The sequence below is a fragment of the Rousettus aegyptiacus genome, unplaced genomic scaffold (genome assembly GCF_014176215.1).
Source record: "Rousettus aegyptiacus isolate mRouAeg1 unplaced genomic scaffold, mRouAeg1.p scaffold_m13_p_3, whole genome shotgun sequence".
In the NCBI taxonomy this organism is placed as follows: domain Eukaryota; kingdom Metazoa; phylum Chordata; class Mammalia; order Chiroptera; family Pteropodidae; genus Rousettus; species Rousettus aegyptiacus.
The window spans coordinates 166,171,820-166,196,930 of record NW_023416306.1 but is presented as its reverse complement, the minus strand read 5'-3'; the positions used below and the strand labels follow the sequence as shown (position 1 = coordinate 166,196,930).

The 25,111-nt window shown below is 39.4% G+C and overlaps 1 protein-coding gene across 19 annotated transcripts in view; it reads right to left on the bottom strand.

The window, feature by feature from the left end:
• Positions 1-25,111, bottom strand: part of UNC79 (unc-79 homolog, NALCN channel complex subunit) — a 217,591-nt gene that overhangs the window by 76,066 nt on the left and 116,414 nt on the right. For 13 of the 19 annotated variants that reach the window (XM_016145493.2, XM_016145498.2, XM_016145484.2 and 10 more), the window contains 10 exons: positions 23,253-23,332; positions 23,019-23,167; positions 18,909-19,066; positions 15,763-15,944; positions 13,739-13,940; positions 12,912-13,091; positions 11,374-11,439; positions 3,523-3,809; positions 3,202-3,384; positions 2,235-2,397 (listed from right to left, as the gene is read on the bottom strand). In XM_016145493.2, the coding sequence (XP_016000979.2) occupies positions 2,235-2,397; positions 3,202-3,384; positions 3,523-3,809; positions 11,374-11,439; positions 12,912-13,091; positions 13,739-13,940; positions 15,763-15,944; positions 18,909-19,066; positions 23,019-23,167; positions 23,253-23,332 (1,650 nt within the window). The remainder of the gene's footprint in view (positions 1-2,234; positions 2,398-3,201; positions 3,385-3,522; positions 3,810-11,373; positions 11,440-12,911; positions 13,092-13,738; positions 13,941-15,762; positions 15,945-18,908; positions 19,067-23,018; positions 23,168-23,252; positions 23,333-25,111) is intronic. The other 6 variants (XM_036238688.1, XM_016145483.2, XM_016145491.2 and 3 more) reach the window with 2 other exon arrangements.

Genomic DNA, 25,111 nt, shown 5'->3' with positions numbered 1-25,111 from the left:
GCAGCATTTTCAAGGGAGGCATCTCAATATTCCAACAGAGGCTTCATGCAGAAACTTTTCCAACGTGGTTAAAACCAGATAACACGCACATGTCAAGAATCTGTGACGCAGCTTGACAGTCCCTGCTTTTGGTGAATTTTCAGGCTAATTTGGCATAAGAAAATTAAACGAAATGAGTAGACCTCGTCCTTTCCAAAAATATATGCCTTCCTGGGATTTGAGAACTGGTATAGACACAGCCTAACAGTACATGCACCTTATGCTTTGTGAATGCAAAATACTGTACTCTACACTTGGAAATGAAACACACAACACACAGAAAAAGCTTAGAAAAGCCACTGGTCATCTCGAAAGCTCCACAAATGATTATGGACTGAAAGAGTAAACAAAGGAAAAAAAAACAAAAAATAACATTTTTCCCTAGTTAAGTGAGACTCTTCTCTGAGGAGTTTGCCACATGTAACTATTATGAATCCCAAAAAGAATCTTTGACTCGTCATCCTGAGGCTCCATAAACAAACTGGTCACTTAGAGTGCCTGTCGAGCTTCTTTTCTAGGTCCTCTTCTATCCCCATTTGGCCACTTTTAAATCAAAGGTAAACCTAAAAACACATTAACGAGGAAAGGGCTGCTACATTGCAACCCGCGAAGTTTGCTTAACAAATGTTCTTTCTTTAGAAAGGCCACGTACAAAGCAGCAAGAGAAAAGGCTACTAAAATGCACTTAATACAATAAATAGAATTAACCTACTATTCGAGTTGAGTAGCACTGAAATCTTAGCATTCGGCCTATATTTATACATAACTATACGACAAAATGAGGCTCAGGTGTGATTAGGCTTATTTAAGATTTCTTAACTATAAAAGGAATACAAGCGTAGAATTGTTTTGATCCTGTCTTAATACACAAGAATCTACAAGTAAGTGAAACTTGAAGCAGGAGATGTTAGATAACCTAAGAATACTAATTGTAAAAATAAAAAAAAATAAATGTTAATCAAAATGGATACAAAATTCCCAGTGAACTTCCACAAAGATGAGAAAGCTTATCAAATTCTGCGTTTCTGGGGAGATGCACCGCAGCGATCTGCTTTATTTCTTTTTTCCTTTTTAAAAATATACTCCTTTGAAAAATACAGATTTCTGAGGAAACAGTTATGCAACTCCCATTACATAACTTTGAAGTAATTCCCAAATATACTGAATGATAGAGACAGAAAGACTTCAAGATGGCACCTCCCATCCAAAAAGGTTCATCTGGGATTGACCCAAATACTGGGTCCACATTCACGATATCCATAGTTTAACTGAATCTACCCAGTTTTCTAGAAACTAGGACCTAACCTGATAGACCAAATATTCTTCAGGAAGGATCCGAATGGTACCAGAACTAAAGAACTTAGCTCTCAGAGTTTCATCTATGGCCAACCCAGACTCTTAGGCCTTACAGCAATAAACATATAGTGGAATGCTGGCTCCAGTCAATCTGATTGAGGTATTTTCAGAGCAGTCCTACCGAATCAGATTAATACCACCTGGCTTTCTTTCAGAACTGGATTAAATGATGTCACCTTTTACAAGTCTAATCATGCTGTAACATGCACTAAAGATATACACCTTAACTCTCAGCTCTCACCTAGAAACATTCAGGCTGTAATTTTACTCTAGCTAAAGTTTAACTCCACTGCCTCCTTTGAGGAAAAGCTATCAATTAAAAAGTGTCGGTGTTAGAAATCATGTAAACTTATGCAACAAAAATTATTTCATTTCAGTTGCCTTAAATCAATTCTTATCGAGTAAGGCGGCCAGGTAAAAGCACTTCAGCAAAGTCAGACTCCATTCAAATCTGTGAGCACAAAGTTCAGGAGCAAATTAGAGGCCAACAAGCGCTGACTGAGATCACCTCACAGCCCAAAGCAAGGGGCCTCCATCCCGTAGGAAAAGGCCTACGAAGGCTCCTTCACCAAACAGCAGTTTTTTTTACCAAACACTAAGTCTTATGAAAGAGACTTTAGAAGCATAGCATTTATTTCTCTTGAATGCTCTTTTAAAAAATTAAAGCAACAACATCTAGGGGGAAGTTGGAAAATTAATGAAGCGGTAAGTGATTTTTGGATTCCAGAATGATATCTGGGCCGCTCCTCTATCTCCTAAGAAAAACACTGTCTGGAGATGTATTACGCATTCAAGGCAAGTTCGGTGGGGGGGGGGGGGCGCTGAGATGTGTCAAGTACCTTTCTCCTTCTCGCTGTATCTGCTTACGTTACTGTTGTCACTGTACAGGGGCCCCGCCGCGGCGTGGGGCTTGCAGCTGTGGTACTGCGCATTCAGCGTATTGACTGTTATGTGAATCAGATGCAGCAGGACCTTGCTGATGTCACAGTCTCGGTATGGGTACTGCTCGATGAAACGGAGGGAGAAAAGAGAGAAATGGTTATTTCGAAGGGGAAGTTTTCCACTTGATCTTGCCAGATATTTTTCTCGGTCTTTCTTTGGGATAAAAAGAAATACACAGAAAAATGAGAACATAAATTCCTCTCATGGCCTTATCTTGACAAAGGACAGCATTCCCTGCCTTCCACACCAAACCACAGACGGCAACGCATGCCAGCTTGTAGTTACAACTCCTTCCAAGAAAATCATCTGGTCAGCAGGATGGTGGTTCCCAGAGGGACAGGGGAGAGAGGGTGAGGTAGAAAAGGGTCGAGGGAGGCAAACATGTGGTGACAGAAGGAGATCTGACCTTGGGTGGTGAACACACAAGGCAATGTGTAGGTGACATATTATAGAATTGTACACTTAAAACCCACGTAATCTTATTAACCAATGTCAGTCCAACAAATGTAATAAAATTTTTTTAAAAATTATCTGACAAACATTTGGCATATAAATACAATTTTAAATATTTTCGTTTTCCGATATAACAACTAAAATTCAGAGCATGAATAGAGTTTGCCGATCGATGTTCTACAAGTCGCCATTTTTTGTTTTAAACAGTTTCAAGAGTATACACGGGCATGGTCTCCATTTCTATTTTCATTCTAATAGCTCTTTGCTTTTCAATACTAATCATATAACAAGATCCTTCTTTGAAAGGTTAAATTATCATCCTATAAAATTCTCAACATAGGTCTCCGAAGTGTTCTTCTTGCTAAGAGAATCGTTCCACCCCCCCACAAAAAACTGACCATAGCAACTCACCTTGTAAAGGATGACAAGCAAAGCCTTCAACCACATCTGCCGGATGTGAGGTTTTAGGGGCCAGAGGGAGCAACGAGGTGGCTGTTGGAAATAATGCCGTAGCTGAGGGCAAGAGCAGTATTTGAGCACCTGGACCACCAAGGGCAGAAGGTGCTTCCCCAAGTTAATGTTATAATCCATAACCTGGAATAGGAAGAAAATTAATAACTGAAGAAAAGTATAAAGGACTCTGAGAAGCCAAAAGGAAAAATTCGAACCATCGAAACACGGCAAAAATAAAAGCTTCATGGTACGACTTCTGAAAGCTGTTCCTATACTTACCTGAGCGATTCCTGCAATAAACGCATTAAAGCACGTTGACAGGCGCATCTTTTGAGGCGCAATCATGAAGCAACCTTCCTGTTGGTCATAGCCGAGTAAGACGTACAGGTGCCGCTTGACCGTGTTGAAGGCCTTCGCACTACTGATGTCTGACTCGGCGCTGCTCTCATCCTTGGCCATGAACTTCATAAGCACTGTAATCAGCTGGTGAACTGTCTGGTGGTCAATCCCAGCATCTTCTGGAAGCAGGTCCTTGATGGTGTTGTCATTCTCAGGGGATTGTTGTCCTGTCGGTACAAGAAAGGCCATCAGTGGGTGGCTCCTCCACAAGTAGGTTTACCCTAAAACCTCACTTCTTGATAAAATGCCATTCTTTCTTCTGCCACTAATATGTAAAGGTTCTGTTCTTGACAAATTAAAGGCACACGATGGCCTACTAAGCAAAGCATTATTCCAAGGGCAGAAGTTATTATGTCCATCGACAACCAAATCATTTGAGATTAATAAGGGAACGGAAATAAAAATAGGGCATTGCAATGCTAGGTTATGTTCGAACAGTAAGACAAACACCTAAGTAAACTTTACATTGAGCGAGCTTTCAAAGGTCTTGTCAAAGTTTTATCCTTAGTGAAAAAAAAGAGAGAAGTTTCCCTGCTAGCTTCGTAAAATAAGCATTAAGAATAACAACAAAAATAATATTCTAAAACCAACTGAGCACAAAAACATCAACTGGGTTATTTTGTTTATTATCTCAATTCAGTTATGATCATAAATCAGCAGGTAAAAAAAAATTGTTCTTTTGCAAATCCTGAGATTTTAGCAATGTGTAGCCTTTGAATGATATAGTCAAGATTATAAATAGCGAATTATAAGACCTGCTGTATGTAAATATGAGAAACACACAGGGGGTGCAAAAACAAGAAGAAAGAAGCATGAACTTTTAAAAACAGAAAAAAACGCCGCATGAAGGTGAGCTGAAAGTTCACATGGAAAGAAAAAAATACCTTGGCCCTTGACTTCCTCTTGATCTAACAAATAATTATATCCGGGCAGCTCCCTGACGTTGACGTTGTTATTTTTCAAAGTCAGAAATTATACCCTGTCTCCCTCGTTGTTTTGCCTCTTCTGATCTGCTTCAGTTTAGAACTTTGGGGGAAGGAAGAGTGAAATTCGCTCTCCTGTATTTATGCTTGGGGGCTTACTTAAAATACTCTTTGCATTTTTGTCCTTCCTTTGACAAGCAGCATCAGAATTTCTAAACTGAAAACCGTTTTTTGCCTGATGGGTCAGGTAAGCACATGAGCATTCTTATCACTCATCCAGCAAGAAAAGTTTCTGCTAAATGATGACAAGCTTTGGTTACAAATCATTATAAACCAAACCTTGGTTACAGTCGTTATAATTATGGTATAAAGGACATAAAAGAGAGCTAGGCAGAAATTTATACCCATGAACTACTCAACTAATTTGGCAAAATCTCAGTCTTCCAGGACACAACCAAGAAAAGCAAGACAGCAGAAAGGTTTTGCGGGGCTGTGGAAATAAGCTATCTCAAGCCCAGACACTTTTCTGTGGAGCCGTGGTGGCATGAAGGTAATGTCAGATTCAGAATTCACTAGGTTAGAACTACACATAAGGTAACAAGCTACGTTATCTAGTTTTCTGCAGATGATCAGAAGAATGTTGGTCTCTTCAAAAGTGATATACTGAGAAGGGACAGTTGATAATGAACGAAGAAGCAGAAAAATCAAGTAAATCTCAGAGACTAACAGGGGAACGCAGCTGACAACCCTCGGTGTGACCCGAGGGCATTAACATTTTCTGTCTCATACAATCTATTCGTGAAGGAATAATATGTGCAATGTATTTTAGAGAAGTTTTTACCAAAACTTTTTCAAATAAAACCTAGAAATTTGTTTATGATGGTGTTTCACATGCAGAGTAATTAATACATTTTTAATATTATCATTATTTATTATGCATCAGCCATCATAAAAAAAATCAGTTTGTGTGGAACACCAAGAAAAAGCAAGAAATGTCAAGCATCGCCATATATTACAATTAAATTAAATGTCTGAAATAGAAGATCAGACCAAAAGCAATACCTATGTAAATCCTCATAAAACAAAATGTTTAGAGAACAATCTTTTCAACATTGAAAAATATTTAATCTTGTAATACTTCTCTAGAGTATTACTTTATAACTGAAAGGAGGTTATTGCTTTGGGAAAGCTTGGGCCAAGAATGTGACAAGTGTGAGAATCTAGGTTCCTGGCAGGGTTCAACGTTACTGTAGCAGCAAGTGATGGCTGCTACAATATAGCTTCATTCCTCGATTCTTTTTAGCTCCAGGGGGCAAGGTTTAAGACCTCACGAATCACTCAGTCCTGCTCAACCACCTCTAAGTCCAGACTGGCTTGACTCCAAAGTCCCAAAGTTAAAAATGGAACTGAGGAGGGTTTGAGAAGTTGCACCTCTGTTTCATAGCCCTGAGACTCTAGGGACCCCACTACAGAAGAAAAGGGATGCTAAACCAGGCCCAAGTCGGACACTGGCTCCCAATTTCATTCTATCCCCATTCAGGTCTATGAAATAAACCATCAGACTTCACCTTTAAATATTTTAAAACTCTTCTTCCCATTGCAAGAAGACATTCATTTAAAAAGTATATAACCTTAACTTTTCCCATCAAATCATATTTTCCTAACGACTAAGTATCATTTTACAAATGCCCTATCCTCATTTTAGATTCGTCTCCATCGATTTTCCATGCTTCAGCTTTACGTTTGCTACTCTTATTTTGCTTTCTCTGAATAGCCAGGAATGAATGATCTTTACTGAACTACTCAATGTACTGAAAAAAAAATAATAATAAGACTAGTTAATGGAAACTTTTCCATAAAGTAAAAAAAAAAAAAAAAAAAAAAAATCACTTTTCATTCCAATAATTTACCCCTCCAGTTATGGGCTTTGTATATCATCTTTCTTTAAAATACCGTAGGCTTGTGACTGGTACACTCTCCATTAAGAAAAGTTATTTAATCAAATCAAAGCTGAAATTTGCTTTATGATAAAGACAATATTAATGTTTTGATTATCTATAAAGGGTACAAAATTTCCATTTTAAAACTAAATGCTTACAATATTTTCTTTATGGTGTGCCAATTAAGACACTTCCGAATTCTAGTCTATGAAATTCCTACATGTTTTAACCATAGAGATTTAACATGTTAAGAGATTCAACATTAACATTACTGAAAATAAAAAGGTAAGCGTCTCTATAATATGAGGCAGAGTGATTCCTAACATAACTTTAACACGGACCAGGTCTGTTACGACCTGTCCACAGAGTGACACAACTGACTGACACTCTAGAGTATAACACACTTTTATTTATTCAGCTAATTCGAGACCATGCAGTAGTATCAGGATCTGCTTTTCCAGACGTATGTACTATTACTCCACCATGAAGGCTCAACATTCCTACGAGCTGGGCGACACCACGAACCTCGAAAGGCAGCCAACGTTTTCCCACCTTTGCATCTTTGTTCACGGTGCTCTCTTCACCATGCGAGGTGGCCCTTCACCCCTACCTCCGATTTTACCCTATGGGTCTGGTCCCAGAAGCCCCTCTATTACATGTGCCCACCCCGTCTCAGAAATTGGACGTGATCCCAAAGACAAGAAAGGAGGGAAGATGGGAGGGACAAAAGGAAAAATGGAAGGAAGTTTCCTTTAGCATGCTAACTCTCAGGTCACAAATTACTATTGTGCAAGGCGGAACTCTGCCTTTTCATTCATTTGCCTTATTTCCCCTGTGAGAACAAAGGCTCCTTAAAGGCAAGTGCTACATCTTATGTATTTTTATATCCTTCACAGAATACGGCACTATGTCTGACATATTGTAGATCATTATTATTCATAAATGCCTAGGAATTCAAATATCTCAGATTTCTGTCTTCTATATAGGAGAAAAACTGATGAAGTCCCCAAAGAGTGAGAAAGTGGCTAGGGACATAAGGAACATTTCTATGTGAAAGTCAACTCACTGATCCCTCCGCCAAATCAACAAGTGATGATTCAGTAGAGGGGAAAAGGACCCTTGCCGCGAGCTTACTGTGCACTTGAGAAGCCAGTGATCACGGGCTACGAAGAGGTTGCATTATGTCGATAGTTCTGGTTGCACCACCTCATTGGGCTCCTTAGCTCGTTAACTCGACTCAAGGCTTCACGCACAGCAGTTCTGCTGAGTGTGCACACAGCCACAGAAGGGCTATAAAGCTGGGGCCAGTCCCTGCCTTGGCCTCTTCCTATCACACAGCGTATCACCATATGCTTACATCCCATCCAGCGGTCAAGGCTGAAGAGCCACCTGTCCGCAGAGCTTCCCTGTCTCCTCTCCTGGCATTCGATGTGAACCATCCCGCGGTACTGTCCCTTTCAGTCGAGATAAGAATTTACTTATGTGCGTACTTTATCTCTTACTTGACTATAAGCAAGTTAAGAGTATAAAAATTTCTGATGAATCTTTGCAGTCTTCACATTTCCAAGTACAGCAGGTGCCTGATAAATGTTTGTTTGATAGAAAACGTCACTTCCCCAAAACTATCATTTCAAACGAGGGCATCCCTATAAAAACAACTGTACTCTCTGACTTATTGGATTGTAATGATCAACAGGCATTTTGAAGTTAGTGAAGATGTGAGTTGTAAACCATCTCTAGAAAGAGAGAGCTCAAGCAAAGCAATTTGGAAGTCTAGGCTGGCACACTAAGAAGGAGGCAGGAAAGGTAAATACAAGTTTTATCTATGCTACCTAGCACTGGGCACCCAGCACTGGGCACCTAGCACCAAGGCACCTAGCACTGGGCACCTAGCACTGGGCATCTAGCACTATGCACCCTCTCTTGATACAAATTCAGACCAAGAGATCTCAAGATTTCTCTGTAAACTGGAGTACCTATGCCCCTTTAGGGATTAGGATAGTTCTAGACCAGTTGCGGGGTTCTACCTGGAAAGGTTCTTTGGTCTGGAGGCTCATGGGCTGAAGCCACACTGTAGCAGACCCAAATAACCTGGTCAGCTCTACAACCAGACTGGTGTGCTCATGTCCCACAGGGCGGGAATACCCTAAGGCCAATTCATCAAGAGGTAGTTAGATCGGAAAGAAAGCAAATTAAGTCTTCTGGACTCAAGTATCAGTTCTGTCCCTAACTGGTTAGTTATATGTGATCTTCAGCAAATCATCTAAACAGAATTTCTTAATCTCTCAGGACCTTAGTTTTCCTGTTTGTAAAGTAAAAAAATAAAAATATTTGTGAAACTATTAGAGTTGTGAAATAAAAATTACATGATTTGCATAAAAATACTATTTACAGGTAAAGACATACTATATATATATATATATATATACATACACATATAGATATATGAAGTGTTATTATTATTTTTTACCTACTACTGTTTAATTATTTATTCCAGGGGATGAGAAACAAAATATAAGAAAGTTCCCTGGGATCACATGGCATTGACGCCACCTCTTCAGTATTGTGCTATTACAGCACACCATAACTATTGCATTATATTCAATTAATATTCAAGAGGCGTCTGAATGATCAAAGACAAAGTATTCCTGGTTCTCACAGCATCAGTGAAAATATGCTTATATCTAATTATAACTATACCAACTCCAGATTAGCGGATAAGTGTAAAGTTCATCAATTAGGATTAAATAAAGGTGCTGAGTTCCCACTAGCATTTACCACACACATCTTGAAAGAGGGATCAACATGTCTGGGCTTGAGACACAGATCTGTCACCAACATGCTTGTGACACTTGCTCCTTTCTGGGAACCTTGGTTTCCTCTTGTATAAAATGAGACTGTTGACACAGCTCTAATGTTTCAGTTATAGCATTCTATGAATTTTATGTATATGTACAAGGCCTTTGATTTGACTCATAAGAGTCATAGAGGAATGCAGCTCTTCACTAGCCTTGCAGTATACCTTCTATAAGTGTATTTTCATTTTAAAATTCGCTGTGCATGCTAAGATCAGAGAGCCATAAATTGTAAATCCAGAACCAAAAAGTTCAGCCTAAACAACAATTAAAATTAAGACTTGCTGCATATTTAAAGGGCATCTGCTTTACTTCAGACCTAAACAATAAGAGATCTTATACAGGGGAGCTCGTTACCTGTACCAAACAAAAGCATGTTTAAGTAGCAATACTTCAGTTTCCATTTAATTACTATACTTCGGTTTCCATTTAATTACCATCCTGAACTGTCCTCTGATTATCCTGGCACGTCTCTGCTCCCAAGTTAAAACATTCAGCATCCAGTAAATAATGATGCAAAAATTAAAAATTAATTTGAAATTGCCTTATAGGCAATTTATAAATTTCTAAATCTGTTCAAGTTTTGCTTATAGTGGTGATCATGTAAATTATCATTATATTTAATATAAACAACGCTATTATCTGCCTCTTTCCCTCTGGTCACTTTTAGTGTGACAATTAGATGTCCGAAAGCTTTTCTTAATGTCAAGAAACATATGAAGACATTTCCCAAAGAGATGTCAGAGGGCTCCTTTGGTTAGATTGTTACAATGGGTAATAGTAATTACAGACTAGCTTTCCAATTAAGCTTTAGGACAAAAAGAAAAGATGGTGTCAAACAAAGGCAGTTTGTGAAATTGCATCAAGACCAACCTTAAAAGCCCTAACCGAAGGGGAAGTGGGTGGATTTCACACTTGTAATGAGCTCAGGATAAGAAGTTCTTATTTTTATTCTTTCTTTTATCTCAGCCCAGTTGAGGCACAGAGTGATGGGCGAAACGAGGTAGAGAGACTAGGCCAAGTGTTTGCTATTCCTTGTCTCATCGATCTTAGAAGAGAAAAATCCACCCTGGCCAACATCTGCCATTTGCGATTGTGAACTTGGGACGCTCGCTCTTGTCCTTCTCGCCTACCCTAACTGCCTCTCTTTCTAGGGTCATTTTCATAAGACATAATACACACTCTTCAAAGTCTCCTTACTTGAAATTTTCCTTCTGAGAAAACTCTGAAAAGTTTATCTTAAAACTATTCTTAGAAAATAATATAAAAACTGAATGTTCTATAGCATGATACGTAGGTGGTAGTTACCAAGTTTGTTTTTGACAAATAGCAGGTATTCAAAACCTTCCCAATCATCCCAGTGACTCATGGCACCATGTGTGTAGATAACATTTAGTCTGTAATAGCCTCGCCATTGTCCCTTCAACCCTTGGGATGCTTCATGATACACTGTAACCCAGCATGGAACATCAGATGATAGCTACACTGTACCAAGCTGAATATGATCCTATAGTCCTCCAAACGGTGGAAATCCTTTCCCGTAGAGACAGAAATGCATGTAGAGTTGCAGAGAATCAGGAATGGCTAAGGGAATGAGTAGATGATGGCGGTTCAAATGTATAACCTTTTAAAATGCAAATGAAATGTATGTTTTTCCTATAGCAAATATATATGAACATATGAACATAATATTTCTATGTGTAAATACACATACAAATATGAGTACTAAGTATAGCTCTAGTGATATTGGCTCTCTGGGGAATAGTGCATACTCAGGTTGACATGATGCTTCTTACTGGACCAAATGTTAATGGCATCAAAAGTCACCTGCCAGTATCAAGATTAAAAGACTCGCTATGTCAGGGGCTCAAATGCTTGAGCATCCGGGGTAAGACCCTTCGAGCTTGCAGATCCTAAATATATCACTGTGGTCCAGTTAGAGACACCGCATTCTTTACTCTGTCCACCTATGATAGATACTTGCACACAGCCCTTCAAGTCAGAAGTACCCACCTGGCGTCTGTTCGGGTGTCCCACCGAGAGCTGGAGCAGACTGCTCATGCCTGGTCAACCTCACAGCTTAAAAATCAACAACAACTCTATTTAAATAAGCATTAAAAACAACTTGAGCCTAGAAAATATACTCAGTGCTCACTGCATTGGATAGTAGGGGCAAGTTTAGTTTTCCTATTTGTAATTAACATCACATAAAAGATGTTTACATCACAAAAGTTTCATGGTTTTATGTGAATCTCAAGAGCACCATTCAATGTTACTCTCATTCTCAATCTTCAAAATTGTCAGGTGAATCAATTAACAAGAAAAAGCAATAAATAAACTTTATATCTCAAACTGATCAGTTAGGTTCTAAAAGAGCTGAGAAATTCTTATAGAAATTGTAATTTAGTTCAGCTAGGAATTGGTTTCTGGGATCTGGTTCAGTTTCACCTCAGGCCTCAATTTACTACAGAATATTCTTAAGTGACCAACTGTTATCTTTGCTCTCTGAAAACCTAGGTTATTGATCGCTCAAAGGGCTTTCATTGATTCTTCCGAAGTTCAAAATACCACATTTCCATAGCTTGTCAAAAAATAGAGAAAAATGCAATAAATAAAATCAAATCAAATTTATGATTAAAAATGGTTATGTTACGTAAGGCTGTCTTCTAACAAATGCCAATGAAAAAGCAAACTTTTCAGCTCTGACAGAATAAGGAATATGTTTTATGGTTTTTTAAATTAACTTCACAGCAGTTATTTCAAAATTAAATCATTTAACAAATTTTACAAGTTAATAATATATTTAAAATACCCATTCACTAATATGATGATCTAGTTATGAATTTTTAATCATTTCTCATTCATGAGCCATTGCTAATCATTAAAGTTTATCTAGTCGTCTGGTAACTTAAGGAAATTTTTGTTCTCTTTAAAAGTGCTATATAAAGAAAGACCTTTAGAAAACAAGTAGATACGGTCTTTTTTTTTTTTTTAAGTTGGCAATGAAGCTTGTTTTTATTTTAAGTTATCTGGTAAGGTTGGGCAGAAATTCAACTTTCCCTCCACCTGATTTTTCTTTTTCAGAAGCAACCGTCACGATTGGTTGGTCTGGGAGCCTGTCTGGCTATGTCTGCCACGCATTAAATGAAAATGCAGTGCAGATTTCCACTCTGCCTCCTCAGCTGCCAAGGGTCCTGTCATAGTCTCACCCAAGGAGCTCTTAGGGTACAAGGCTGGCGCAAACCTCCATGTTCTAGGACTTCGGAGACTGTGCTTCTTCTACTTTCATGCCAAGCATCAATGGATCTGCTCTCTTCTACATTTCAGAACAATCTACTGCTAGATCAAGGCTTTGCTTCACCCACAAACTGGGAAGAGCCGCCCAGCGCACTACCACCCCTTGGGTGACCCTCTAGGGACTCTGAAGGCCAAAGCTGCTGGGTGACCTTAGTTTGCTAAATACGCTACTCCCTGTGAACATTCAACAAGACACGTCAGCCTCAGAAAGACATTAAACGGACTTAAAGGAAGGGCGGAAGAAGATACTCAACGGATTTTGGAGGTTAGGGTCTCGGGGAGGGAGAGCGCCCTCTTGGACTCCACGGGCCCCTTCACGCTGTCGCGCAGGGAACGCACGCTCTTCTGGCGGTTCCTGGCAAAACGAGCCCTCTTGATCTTCCACAGCGCAGTGTCGCTGAGGTTGGCGACGTTGGTCCTTACAGCAGTGATAGCTTTGCGAAAGGAATTAGAGGTTATCATTTTCCTTCACTGGCTGTTATACCACTAGTTTGAAACAATCCGTCTGTGTAAATTTTCAGTATTAAAACCCATCTTTCGTAGATACATGACTCATTCACCTAATCCCCCTCGTCTTATAGTAAAAAATCAAGACTGTTCCTTATTTTGAATATAGCCTATCATTTTTCCGTTTAGATCATAAGAGTAAACTATCTCATTTTGTTATCGCTGGATCAATGGTTGAATGATCAAAGTATTTTCCCCATCTATTTAGAGTTGCAGGTAACTGGTTAATAAATATGCAAGAGTGAATTTGCAAGGGGCAAATATATCTCACAAACTTGCTCACAAACATGATAAATATGATGACTGGATAATAGCTAAGGTAAACACACAGTCACAAATGGTTCTCATAGTTCCTCATGAAATGAGAAGAATTTTTATTTTGGAATGCCAGAAAATAATTAATCTGCGGATTACTACAATAGGTACTCAACAAACATTTTATGAACCGAGTACACGAAATCAAATCATCCTCCATAATTGGACATCAAACTATAGGCAGAGTATCTCCCGCTTATCTAGTGAGCACAAGAATAGGAACTGTGACTCTTTAAAGCAAGTTCTTCACGTTGCTTACTTGTAGGAAAAGGAAATTCTTTGTTACAATCCAAATGCAGCTGAGCTTCCAATGAAAGAGTCTCAAATCTATTGACAAAGAACTCCCAGCTCAAAGCAGGAATATCTTGCTTAAGAAAATGCAAAAGTAAAAGCTTGCTCAATATTGTGGGTCGATCCTTAACCACAGTATCAAACTGGAAGTCAAGACAAAGACACAGACCCTGGGGAAAAGGGAGGGGAAAAGGAAAGTCAGAGGTAAACATGTCAGTTGGTGCAAAGCAAGTACACTAAACAAAGTCGGTAAAACAAGGCAACCTCCTCAATCTGTATTTATAATGTAGAATGATCCCATTTAAATATTTTTAAATATTTTTTTATTGTAAATTTTGGTAGAAAAAATGCAGGAGAGAAGTTTCTCCTAATTGTAGAATATCTCTTGAATTTTGACTGAGCAATCTGAACAAAATATATGTTATTAAGTTTTATGCCATAAATAATAAGCACTTAACCCAAATATTCTCAAACTGATGTTACTTTTTTTAAAGTCTATAGGTTCCATAAGAGACGCATACTTCCAATGCTACATTTTAGAATACACGAGAAGATGGTCTTTACATTCCCTTTCAAAGCTAAATTCTAAAATTCGGAATTGAAATTTCCAAAAGAAATTTAGATTTTCGAATTCTTTTAGTGAGTCTGAAAAAAATAAAGTCACCTTATCTTCTTAGAATGTGAGTGGAGCATATTGTCTTAAGAAATCAAAGATGTAATGAATTGAGCATCTATTTCTGTAGTATATGAGTTTACCGTTCCTTTTTTCAACTGAATGAAATTCAAAAACTGTCATTCATCCAACCATCTTATTAATTCATTCAACTCTCATCTAATGAGCACCTCCTCTGTTCCAGGCCCTGAGCAGGGGTGAGACGTACGATCATCTAAACTAATTAAGAACAACGGAGAAGGACTATCCAGGAGACAACAGAATTTTCACAAGGGAGGCAGTGTGTCCACAGGCCACATTAACCCTATAATTTTTCAGATCCTGCACCATTTGCACCTTCTTCTTAGTCCTTTTTGTAAGAAGGATACTTCTGCTAATTGAGAGGCAGCGTGAACACTCACACTCATACTCATGCACACACAGTTAAGAACACGAATTTTATTATAAGTTGGACCTGAGTTTACTCTGCCACTTACTAGCCACATGACTCTGTAATTACTTCACCTTTCTAACCCACGGCTTCTCTGTCTCTATAACGGGAACCCACAAAAGGTTACTGTAGGATTAAATGAGATAAAGTATGATGGGACACTTTCGATACACTGCCCTGGAAACACAATACCTATCTGGTAAATGTTAGTTCTTGTCATTATTACTAGTTTTCATAAGAGTGATATAATAATAAATCAGGTGGCAATGTGGAAAAACAGAAGATCAGGACTTTGGAGGTTCTCGTCTTGGTTCTTCTGTAAATTCGCTCTGTGTCCTTTGATAAGTCACATTATCTCTATGAGATCTGGTTTCTTCAACTATAAAAGAAAGATGCCCAGTAAGGTAAATATATAACTCCCTCCAGGTCTCATATTTCATTCACATCTCTTTGGCTTTAATTCCTAACATTTCATTTTGGTAGCATGTTCACCTTCTCATGTTTGCTTTAATTTATATTACAATTCATCTGATTTCTCTTAGTATTTAGCCTCTAATGGCAAGGGCTTCTAGCCCAGAAACCAGCTAAATGGTATTAAATAAACCTGCCTAGTTTTTAAATCTGCCTCACACAGAAAGAAAGTTACATCTGTCAGTTACATCTGTCAAAAGTGGTATCAATATGTGGACGAAGACTGAAAAGAAAGTATCAACAAATAAAACCAAGAGCTCTGTTAATAAGGTGTTTTTCTCAATTTCAATGTTTTTCCCAATTTAAAAATTGTCGTCATCGTCGTCATTATCATCATCATAATCGAATGTGTTTCAGTGACACATAACTCAACGGTTTAGTAGAGCAGAACAGATAACACACATCTGAGGGACGTCACCTGCAATGCCGGCCTCTTTATGGTGTCAAGCAGGAGGCCGGCCCTGGTAGCCACCGCTGGGTTGACATCCTCCACAGCTGTCAGAAAGCAGCAGAAGGCATGTGCCAGGGAGTACTTCAGCAGATGGTTTTTGGTTACTGAGTGAATATCCAGAAATCTACAAATTACAGCCACTTTTTCCACTGCAATGTAAAAGGCAAGGAACAAAAAAATATTGACACTTATTTAGACAGTCTGAGAACTGAACCTACAGGTATTAGGGTAACTCTGGGCCCCACACACCAATTTTAAGTACCACCTTCTCAAGAATTCTATCTGTACGGCAGAGACCATTTCCAATCAGTACGGTATCTTTCTGCCAGGCACTCTTAGCACTGTGTTGTCTTTATTTTGTAGTCTTTCCCTTTGTTTAACTTCCAGCTATATTTCAAACTATCCAGAATGCCTCCATGCTCATTTGTCTGTCCATTCCCCGGAGATTCCGCAGACAACACAGCGGGGCGGGAGGTGCCCGCCAGTCCTGGCTCTAGGTTCTGGATCCTCTGCTCTACTCTTTGTATGCCGAGATGTGAAATGACAACCAGTCTTCCTGGGGCTATAGAGCACATTTCTTCCTGAAATAGATGCACCCTTACTTGATAGATTTCTAATTATTCTGCAAATCTATGTTATCAATTCCAGCCACTCTTAAGACATAGCTTTATAAAGTTATAGCACATAGTAAAGCAATATAGTTCCATCAAATAAAGACATTTCAGTACTTTGCTTACTCTGTTCCAGCAGCCTAGAACAATCTTTCTATTCTTTACTGCTCATTCTTACTGCTCTAGTCTTCAATGACATTCCACCATCCTTAGAGGAATCTGCTGTTAAAATTCAGCGTGTTATGTGAAGTCCACTCCAACTTCCTAGAGTGGCCTTTCCGTCCCATGAACACCTGCTAAAATACTATTCATTTACACATGGCGTTTATGTGTTCATACATAGCTGTATGACATACCTTCTTTTGTGATCTTGAGTTACGTTTACACTTTTATAGTTTCTAAACCTCTTACATGTTTGTATTTTGTCTCATCAATTAAATCAGGAGCTTCTGAGAGAAGAAATATGCTCTCATACTCTTTTTATGTACCTAATACATATAGTATTTATTCAATAAATTCACTGATTCATTTATTTTAAATATATATATAATACATATAAAAACTAAGAAACCATCTAGGTACCTGTGTGGCGATGGAAGTAAATAGAAAATAAACTGCTACGGACTGAATGTCTGTGTCCCCCCAAAATCCACATGTTGAAGCCCTAACCCCGAGCGTGATGGCATTTGGAGGTGGGACCTTGGGACATAATTAGGTTTAGATGAGGTTGTGAGGGTGCGGCCCCCATAATGGGTTTCGTGTCTTCATAAAAAGGGAGACCAGAGCTCTCCATCTCTCCCTGCCATGTGAAGACACAGAAAGCAGGTGACCATCTGTAAGCCAAGAACAGAGCCCTCACTGAAGAACCAAACTGGCAGGCACCTTAATCTTGGACTTCCCGGCCTCCAGAACTGTGAGAAATAAATCCCCGTCGTTTAAGCCCCCCAGTCTGTGGTATTCTGTTATGGCAGCCCGAGCAGATGAATATGTGACTCACTGATAGGTCTTGACTTCAAAGTCAAGTCGACTAAAGGAGATAAGACAGGTACAACTATAACTGAAACGTAATATACAAGGCTGTAAATGCCACTAGTGAGGTATAAATAAAATGCTGTGGGAGTAAAGAAATGACTTTGCACTAAGGGAACCGAGAAAGTAGAACCCAGTGGGGGAATTTGAAGGTGGTTCAAGTGGAGGTGGCAGTTGAATGGGACCTCGAAGGGAGGAGGACTTCAGATGGGGAGCAGGGGGTGGGAAGACGTGGATGACGGGGAGCAGGAGCAGGAAGCGATGGGGAAGGAGTGACGGCGTGTGAAGAAAGAAGGGCGGGGAACGAGGCTGCGGACACGGGCGGTCAGACCACGGCGGGCTCCGAATGTCAGCTGAAGGAGTCTGAGCCTGATTCTCTGGACACTGAAAACCCATTAAAATTTTTAAGTAGAAAAGCAACATAATCGGAGCTGCGATTCCAAAGATTAATCTGGTAATATCTAATCCTTAAATTGCAAAGAAAAGGCATGGTTAAATGTGAACTGCTTTATTTTGAATTTAATGCCTACAAAGTCTTGCCAACACAATGCTTGAAAATTTTGCTCCGATCTTATTCCCTACAACATCATGTGCTGCCATATACGTAAACCAGCCGCTGGGATTCGTGGGGCATTAAAAACCACGAACTCTTTGAGGTGGCCAGAGATTAGGAAAACTGAACTCTAAAGTATAACAGTTAACTCACCTGATGGAACTTACATTCCTGTGACCAATTTTTGAGACACTAACATGTACAGAACGATTCTGACAAGGCACACTACGGTATGCCAACCCTGCCTGCTGCCCCCTGAGGAGGGCTGTGCTAGCACGGTGTGGTGACGGTGAAGCCAGCAGGCGCGAGGCTGAGAGAACACGTCCAGGTGCTTTTCTTACCCTATTCCTCTAAGAACTTGTCATTCCAAGTACTAGGAAATTACCCGTCTCTGCCCCAGACGTGGTCCCAGGTACTTCAAGGCAAGGGTCTAATAGCAGAGTTTCTCAAATGCTATGTAGTTACATGAAGAACATTAAAAATGCAGATTCCTGGCCTCATCTCCTGAGATTCTGATTCAGTAGGTCTAGGATGGGGCCCGGTAATCTGTGTTTTTAACATACATTCCCCTAGTTACTCTCATGCAAATAATCTACTAAGTTGACTATGTGATTGATCATCCAAGCCAGGACCCACTAGGAGTAAATAAGGGTTCAATTAATAAATACACCTGGACAACAGGTACAAACTGAAACTATCCAAGGCAAACTAGACAGGGTAACCCTACGCAAAGACCATTCTGCATAATACCGTCATTGAGGAAGCTCGGCTAGGTAGAACCAACAAAGAACACCAGCAAGTAGGACAACACCCTTAAAAAAAAGAAGGCGGGGAAAAGGAGGTCCACAAAGAGATCTCGTAACTGGACACCTGGTGTACACTGTGATCCAGAGAGAATTTTTAAGCTAATACAGAGGTACCTGCTTCAAACCTCATCTTCCAGTCTTTGCTGTTGAAACTGCCATTGATGATTGTCCAGAAGATGTCAGCACCAGGAGGAAGTGACAGGGCGTGGAGAAGGAGAGGGACCGCCAACGAGGAGAGCTGGGAGAACTCGGATTTGACGACTCTCCACAGGCTGGAAATCAAGCAGAAGCAAAGTGGTTATAGCCATGCTAACCTTTCTAGAAAGAGTAATGCTCTTACCTTAATCTATAAGAAGTGTCGCTAACAGGTGGCTGGTAAGTATGCCTTTAGTGAAACTACATTCATCTGGAAGACTACAGTCCTCTGACAAACTTTTCCTATGCTCTGTTCTGTTAATTTTTTAAGTAATTACTTTCATGTAACAATGTAAAACAATATCACTTAACATTACATTTTTAACATAAAAAATTTTAATTGTGTATTATAAATTCAGATGTAAATGAACAAAGACTGTTAAATAGTATACAAAATTGATATTAGTTATGTTAAAATGATGAAGTAATAGTGATTTAGAAGTTTTTTCTTAAGGGGCCTCTGAGACATCAGGCATTCCAACGTTCACATCATAGGGGTAGCAGAAGAAGAGAGAAAGCAAGGAATTGAAAACGTACTTAAAGAAATAATGATGGAAAACTTCCCTAACCTAGTGAGAAAAATAAGACATACAAGTCCAGGAAGGTGCAGAGAGTCCCAAACAAGATGAACCCAAAGAGGCCCACACGAAGACACAGCATCGTTAAAATGCCAAAGGTTAAAGACAAAGAGAATCTTATAAGCAGCGAGAGAAATGCTCCTAGTTACCTACAAGGGAGCTCCCAAAAGACTGTCAGCTGATTTCTCAACAGAAACTTTTCAGGCCAGAAGGGATTGGCATGAAATATTCAAAGTGATGAGAAGAAATGACCTACGAGCAAGATTATACTACCCAGAAAGCTAGCATTTAGAATTAAAAGACAGATAAAGAGCTTCCCAGACAAGAAAAAGCTAAAGGAGTTCATCAACAAGAGTACTACAAGAAATGTTAGAGGGACTTCTTTAAGAAGAAGGAAAAAGATTAAAAATATGAATAATAAAATGGCAATAACCGCATATCTATCAACAATTACTTTACATGTAAATGGATTAAATGGTCTAATCAATAGACTGGGTGGCTGAATGGATAAGAAAAAAAAAAGACCCTTGTATGTGCTGCCTACAAGAGACGCACCTCAGACTGAAAGTCACACACAGACTGAAAGTAAAGGGATAGAAAAAGATATTTCACGAAAATGGAAATGAAAAAATAAAAGCAAGGATTGCAATACTTATACTAGACAAAATAGACTCTAAAACAAAGCTTATAACAATGGACAAAGGAGGACCCAGTAATCCTGCTTCTGGATATTTATCCAAACAAACCCAAAACACTACTTCCAAGGGTCGTGGGAATCCATACGTGTATTGCAACATTCTTTACAGTAGCCAAGATACGGAGGCAACCTGGGTGCTCATCAGTGAATGAACAGATAAAGAGGTGGCACATATATACAACGGAATATTAGCCATAAAAAGGAATGAAATCTTGCCATCTGCAACAACATGGATGAACCTAGAGAGTATTGTGCTGAGTGGAGTATATCAGACAGACAAAGACAAATGATTTCACTTACATGTGGAATCTAAAGAATAAATAAACAAACAAAACAAACTATAGATACAGAGAACCTTTAATGGTTGCCAGATGGGAGTGGGGTTCGGGGGTAGGCAAAAAGTGTCAGGAATTAAGAAGTATAAATTGGTAGTTACAAAATAGCATGGGGATGTAAAATACAGCATAAAGGATATAGTCGATATGTATGGTGCCAAATAAATATTAGCTTTATCAGGGTGATCGCTTGGTAAGATATATAAATGTCTAATCATCATGATGTACACCCGAAACTAATATAATATTGTATGCTAACGGTAATTGAAAATTTTAAAAAGTCGCTAAAACAAACCCAAACAGCTGTTGTGGGATAAACTGGCTGCAAACCAAGCACATAAGTTTCAGAGCTTCCTTCCATAGGATGAATGAGAAGCCTTGCCCCACGGGTGCAGATTGTTTTTTAAAATTCAAAGTATCTCATTAAAAAACTAATAAAGTTATTTTTTTAATGTTTTTCTTACAGTGAACATCTGGGGAGTTTAGTTGGTTTTGCCTGCCCAGCAGCCTTTTCCTCTTATTCTAGCAAAGAACAACTAACTATTTTTCTATTAAGAACAGCTTCTTCAACTGGCAGGGCTGTCAATCAAGTTCCCCCTGCCCCCTTCCTATCATAAGAGTGATCTGGGCTGATCAAAAGTACTGCAATGCCATGAGTCCAGTAATTAGTCTAGGGGTGGGCATATGACCTAAGCATGAGAAGGCCAGAATCCTTTTTCCAGGTGCTGCTCCTCAAAATGTATCTCCTTTCAAAGAAAATGACATCCCTCCCCTTTTCCACCCACCCTTTGTTCCTAAACACACAGCCTCCCCTTGCCTTGCAGGACCTGGCTTCAGCAACTACTCCCCTTCCTCTGATCCCTTCCCATTTGCCATAAATATGTTCAGATCTTCTTTCTCCTAAAAATCTCTGACATCCACTCACTTCTCCCTCTAAACATATGACCTTTACCTTTCTTTGCTGACAAACTTTTTAGAAGAAAGTTCTGTGTTATATCTTTACATTACCTTAGGCTCTTGCAACATCTCTTTGAACTCCTTTAAATGTGGACAGTTCCCAAGGATCTCTCTTTCCTCCACACTCATGCTATTAAACAATGACCCTGTTCATTGTTTTAAGACCTTCCATAGATTTCCAAACATCATTAAATAAGGTCCCTATCTTCAAAGTCCTTCACATTTGGGTCCCAAACTACTTCTCCAGCCTCATTTTCCATTACTCCCCAAAAACCACGCCGTGCAACAAAAAAATAAAATCTTGGTATCACCTAAAGATGCCCTACTCATTCCTTGTCCCGTCTTTCCAACTCTGCCACCTGTTTACTCTTGACATTCCCACTTTCTACGAAATGGCCTGGTTATCTCAAATATCTACCTGTCAAAACTCGCAACGTTCATCCAAATGGTATCTGCTCCAGAGCCCTTCCTGATCGCCCAGAAACGACCTCTCCCACTTCTGAACTATACGGAACAGTCGTCCATCACACATCATTGGGATTAGACAGTAACTTATGAATATAAAGTGACCACGCATCTTAGTTTATCTGAGATCTTAGTCCACTTTATATTTATTGTTTTGAGGTTATTATGAAAATCATCCCTTCTTCCCTCTCAAAAGTAGACCAGTTTCAATGGTAAACGACGTGGTCACCTTCTGTATACATAGTATTCACCCTCTTCCGAACTAGATTGCAAATTTCCAAAGTGCCTAGAATAATAACGTAGGTAGTAAGCCTTCGGTAATATTTGTTGAATGAATGAATAAATAAATGAACAAAGTGAGTAGAGAGAGAGAGCCTCTACTTGGTTTTGTCACCAAGTTAATCTGAAACAATCTTTCTCCTTTTTTAGCACCTCATTCTCTTACATATAAAATGAGGATAATATTTTTCTGGCTTGTTTCCAGGAAAACTGTAACAGTTATTTTAAGGTTCTCAGGAAGAAAAACAGTATGTAAATCCAAGGCAATATTTTATTATTTTTCTCAAAGTGCTTAGGCAATCTTTTAAAAAAAATACCTCATCAGACAAAACCTACTTTGTCAGAGAGAGTTTAGATGTCATTAGCGGTTCTATTTCAAGTAAAAAATCACGTAAGTCCTCACTCAGTTATCCTAGGTAAATATTGACTTAGTTCCCACTGACATTTTTTCTAGGGTATGTTATATTCTTAAGCTATCTAACACCTGAAAGGCATAACATAACCTTACTTTACCTTTCTCTATTTCTACAGTATCTAGTAAAAAAATTTCCATTAACATACTTAATAATTATAGTAAATCAAAGAAATAAAAGTAGTTCCTATAGACAACTAAGATGTCCTGACTAAGAAAAATAACTCAAATGAGTTGGTAAGTCTTATTCTAATTACTTTTCACAGTTGAAACCTAACATATAAACAAACAAACAAAAAAACATACCTCGCGATCAACATGTGATCCTGAATGTAGGCTAAAAATTGAGGATGATCTTTTCTAGCAATGTATAAACACTCTCCATGTAGACAGAGAATCTTCAGGCAATTGAGCATATTAAAAAGAATGTCTGGCTCTTCAAACTTAGCCATTTCCTATGCAAAGAACCACATGGTTACTGAGTTATCTAAAAATAGCAATGCTACCAAACCAAAAATTCAAATATTCCGAAAACTATACCTGGAAAATGGTGTATATTAGTCTCAAAGTGACTGGAAGCTGTTGGTAGCAAAACTTTCTCTCGGTGTCGTTCTTTACTGCTGTGAAGAAACAATCACGCAAAGGTTAGCACGACTTCTTTCCCCCACCACCCGGGAACTGATCCGGATCACCACACCGAGAGGAGTACAACTAGATACAGAATACATGCATTTTAAAAGTGTGTACTGTTTTTACTTGCTCTCCAAGCCAGCACTTATCCCTTCTGCGACGAAAGGGCAGGAAACCTTTGAGATGTAGGGTTCTCGGCTTGCATTTCCCACCGTGCAAGCCAGCCTATCGTGTCTTGGACTCTCTGAAGTGACCTCAGCCCAGCCCTATGCCCCTGGGGGCCGCTCATTCTGCTGCTACCTGGAGGGGCCGCGGGCCTGGCTAGGTAGGTATGCCTTCCTAACAGAAAAGGAAATAAGCAGGGGCTAAAGAGAGGTCTTCAAGCTGTGCAGGCACCTAAGAAGGGATTTATTCCACAGACTCATGCAAAGAGGGAGCACTTTTGTGGCAGTCGAGTATATTCAAATCAGAACAACTACTCATGGTTTTATTTTCTTGTGAAGATCTCTAAAACCGTTGCTGCTGTGGGGGGAGGTGGAGGTGGCCGTATATTATACATATGGCATTCTAGAAAAAAAGAGTTCACAAGTTAACCAGATGTGGAAACTAGTGTAAAATGTTTTCAAATCACCATTAATAAATTTTGGCAATTCCTAGAATCAGAGACAATGAGAGTCAAACCCTCTTGGCATATACATTTAATAGTTTATGGGGGAATTTCCACTCTAACATATTTTAATCCTTGCTATCAGCACTTGACTCTATTTTGTCTAGTGTGAAATTGTTAAAGGTCTTTAGTGGAGGCCATATCTGACTGCTAGAGAAATAGGCTCTGGGCCACAAAATGCAGAAACAGGAAGGGGAAATCACTGAACATGTGTCAACAGAGCACGCATTTGTTCTGTGACAGATGATCTCAAGACCGTTGCCCGAAGGCCCACAAAGCAGAAGGATGGGGCTCCGAGCGGCAGGGAAGGCTGGTCTTGGAAGAAAATTGATGGAGACCTCCCTGAGGAGACAATTTGTAGCCGTTTCTTACAAGACAGCAGAGAGGAAAAGAAGGAAAATGGACCAGAATGTGTGCTGGAGCCTAAAGTCATGTTTCGGAGAGAGGAATAGAGCAAATGATTAAATGAGTCAAGTTTATAACAACTAAGCAACGAAAAGAGTAATCTCTAGAAAGAAACTGCCGAACTTCAACCATCATTCAAATAAAACACGGCGTATAAATAAAAAAGGCAATGAATTGATTTGTGTGCCATCTTAGGTTTAAAACACATGAAGAGCCCAGGTTACTGGATCCTCAGCGAAATCCTTGCTTCCTTTAGCCATGAATGCGGCTTGGGCCGGGGCCTCAGCAGTATCATCAATTCTAAGCAAAGCAGAAGACCCTCTTCTCAGCCCTGCCACTACCTGCCTACACAATATTTGGATTTTCAGTTCCCAGACCCCCACTGCACATATACCCAGAATGGGCAAGAAGGCAGAGCTCATTCATTCTGTTTGCATTTCAACTCCTCCGACGATCCAGATGCTCCATTACCATTTGGCAGCATGATAAACATACGGTATAAATGAGGAACAAATAATAACGAGCTACATGACCACAGGCAAGTTGTTTAACTCATCTGGGATGTGTTTTCCTAATCTGCAAAGTGAGAAGGCTGAACTAGGTCAGCAGGTTTCAAACTTCTTTTCTATGGAATACTTTGTTCAAAGAAAATCTCGCTTAGAACTCCAGAGTGGGAGACAGAGCAAATCAGAGCAGT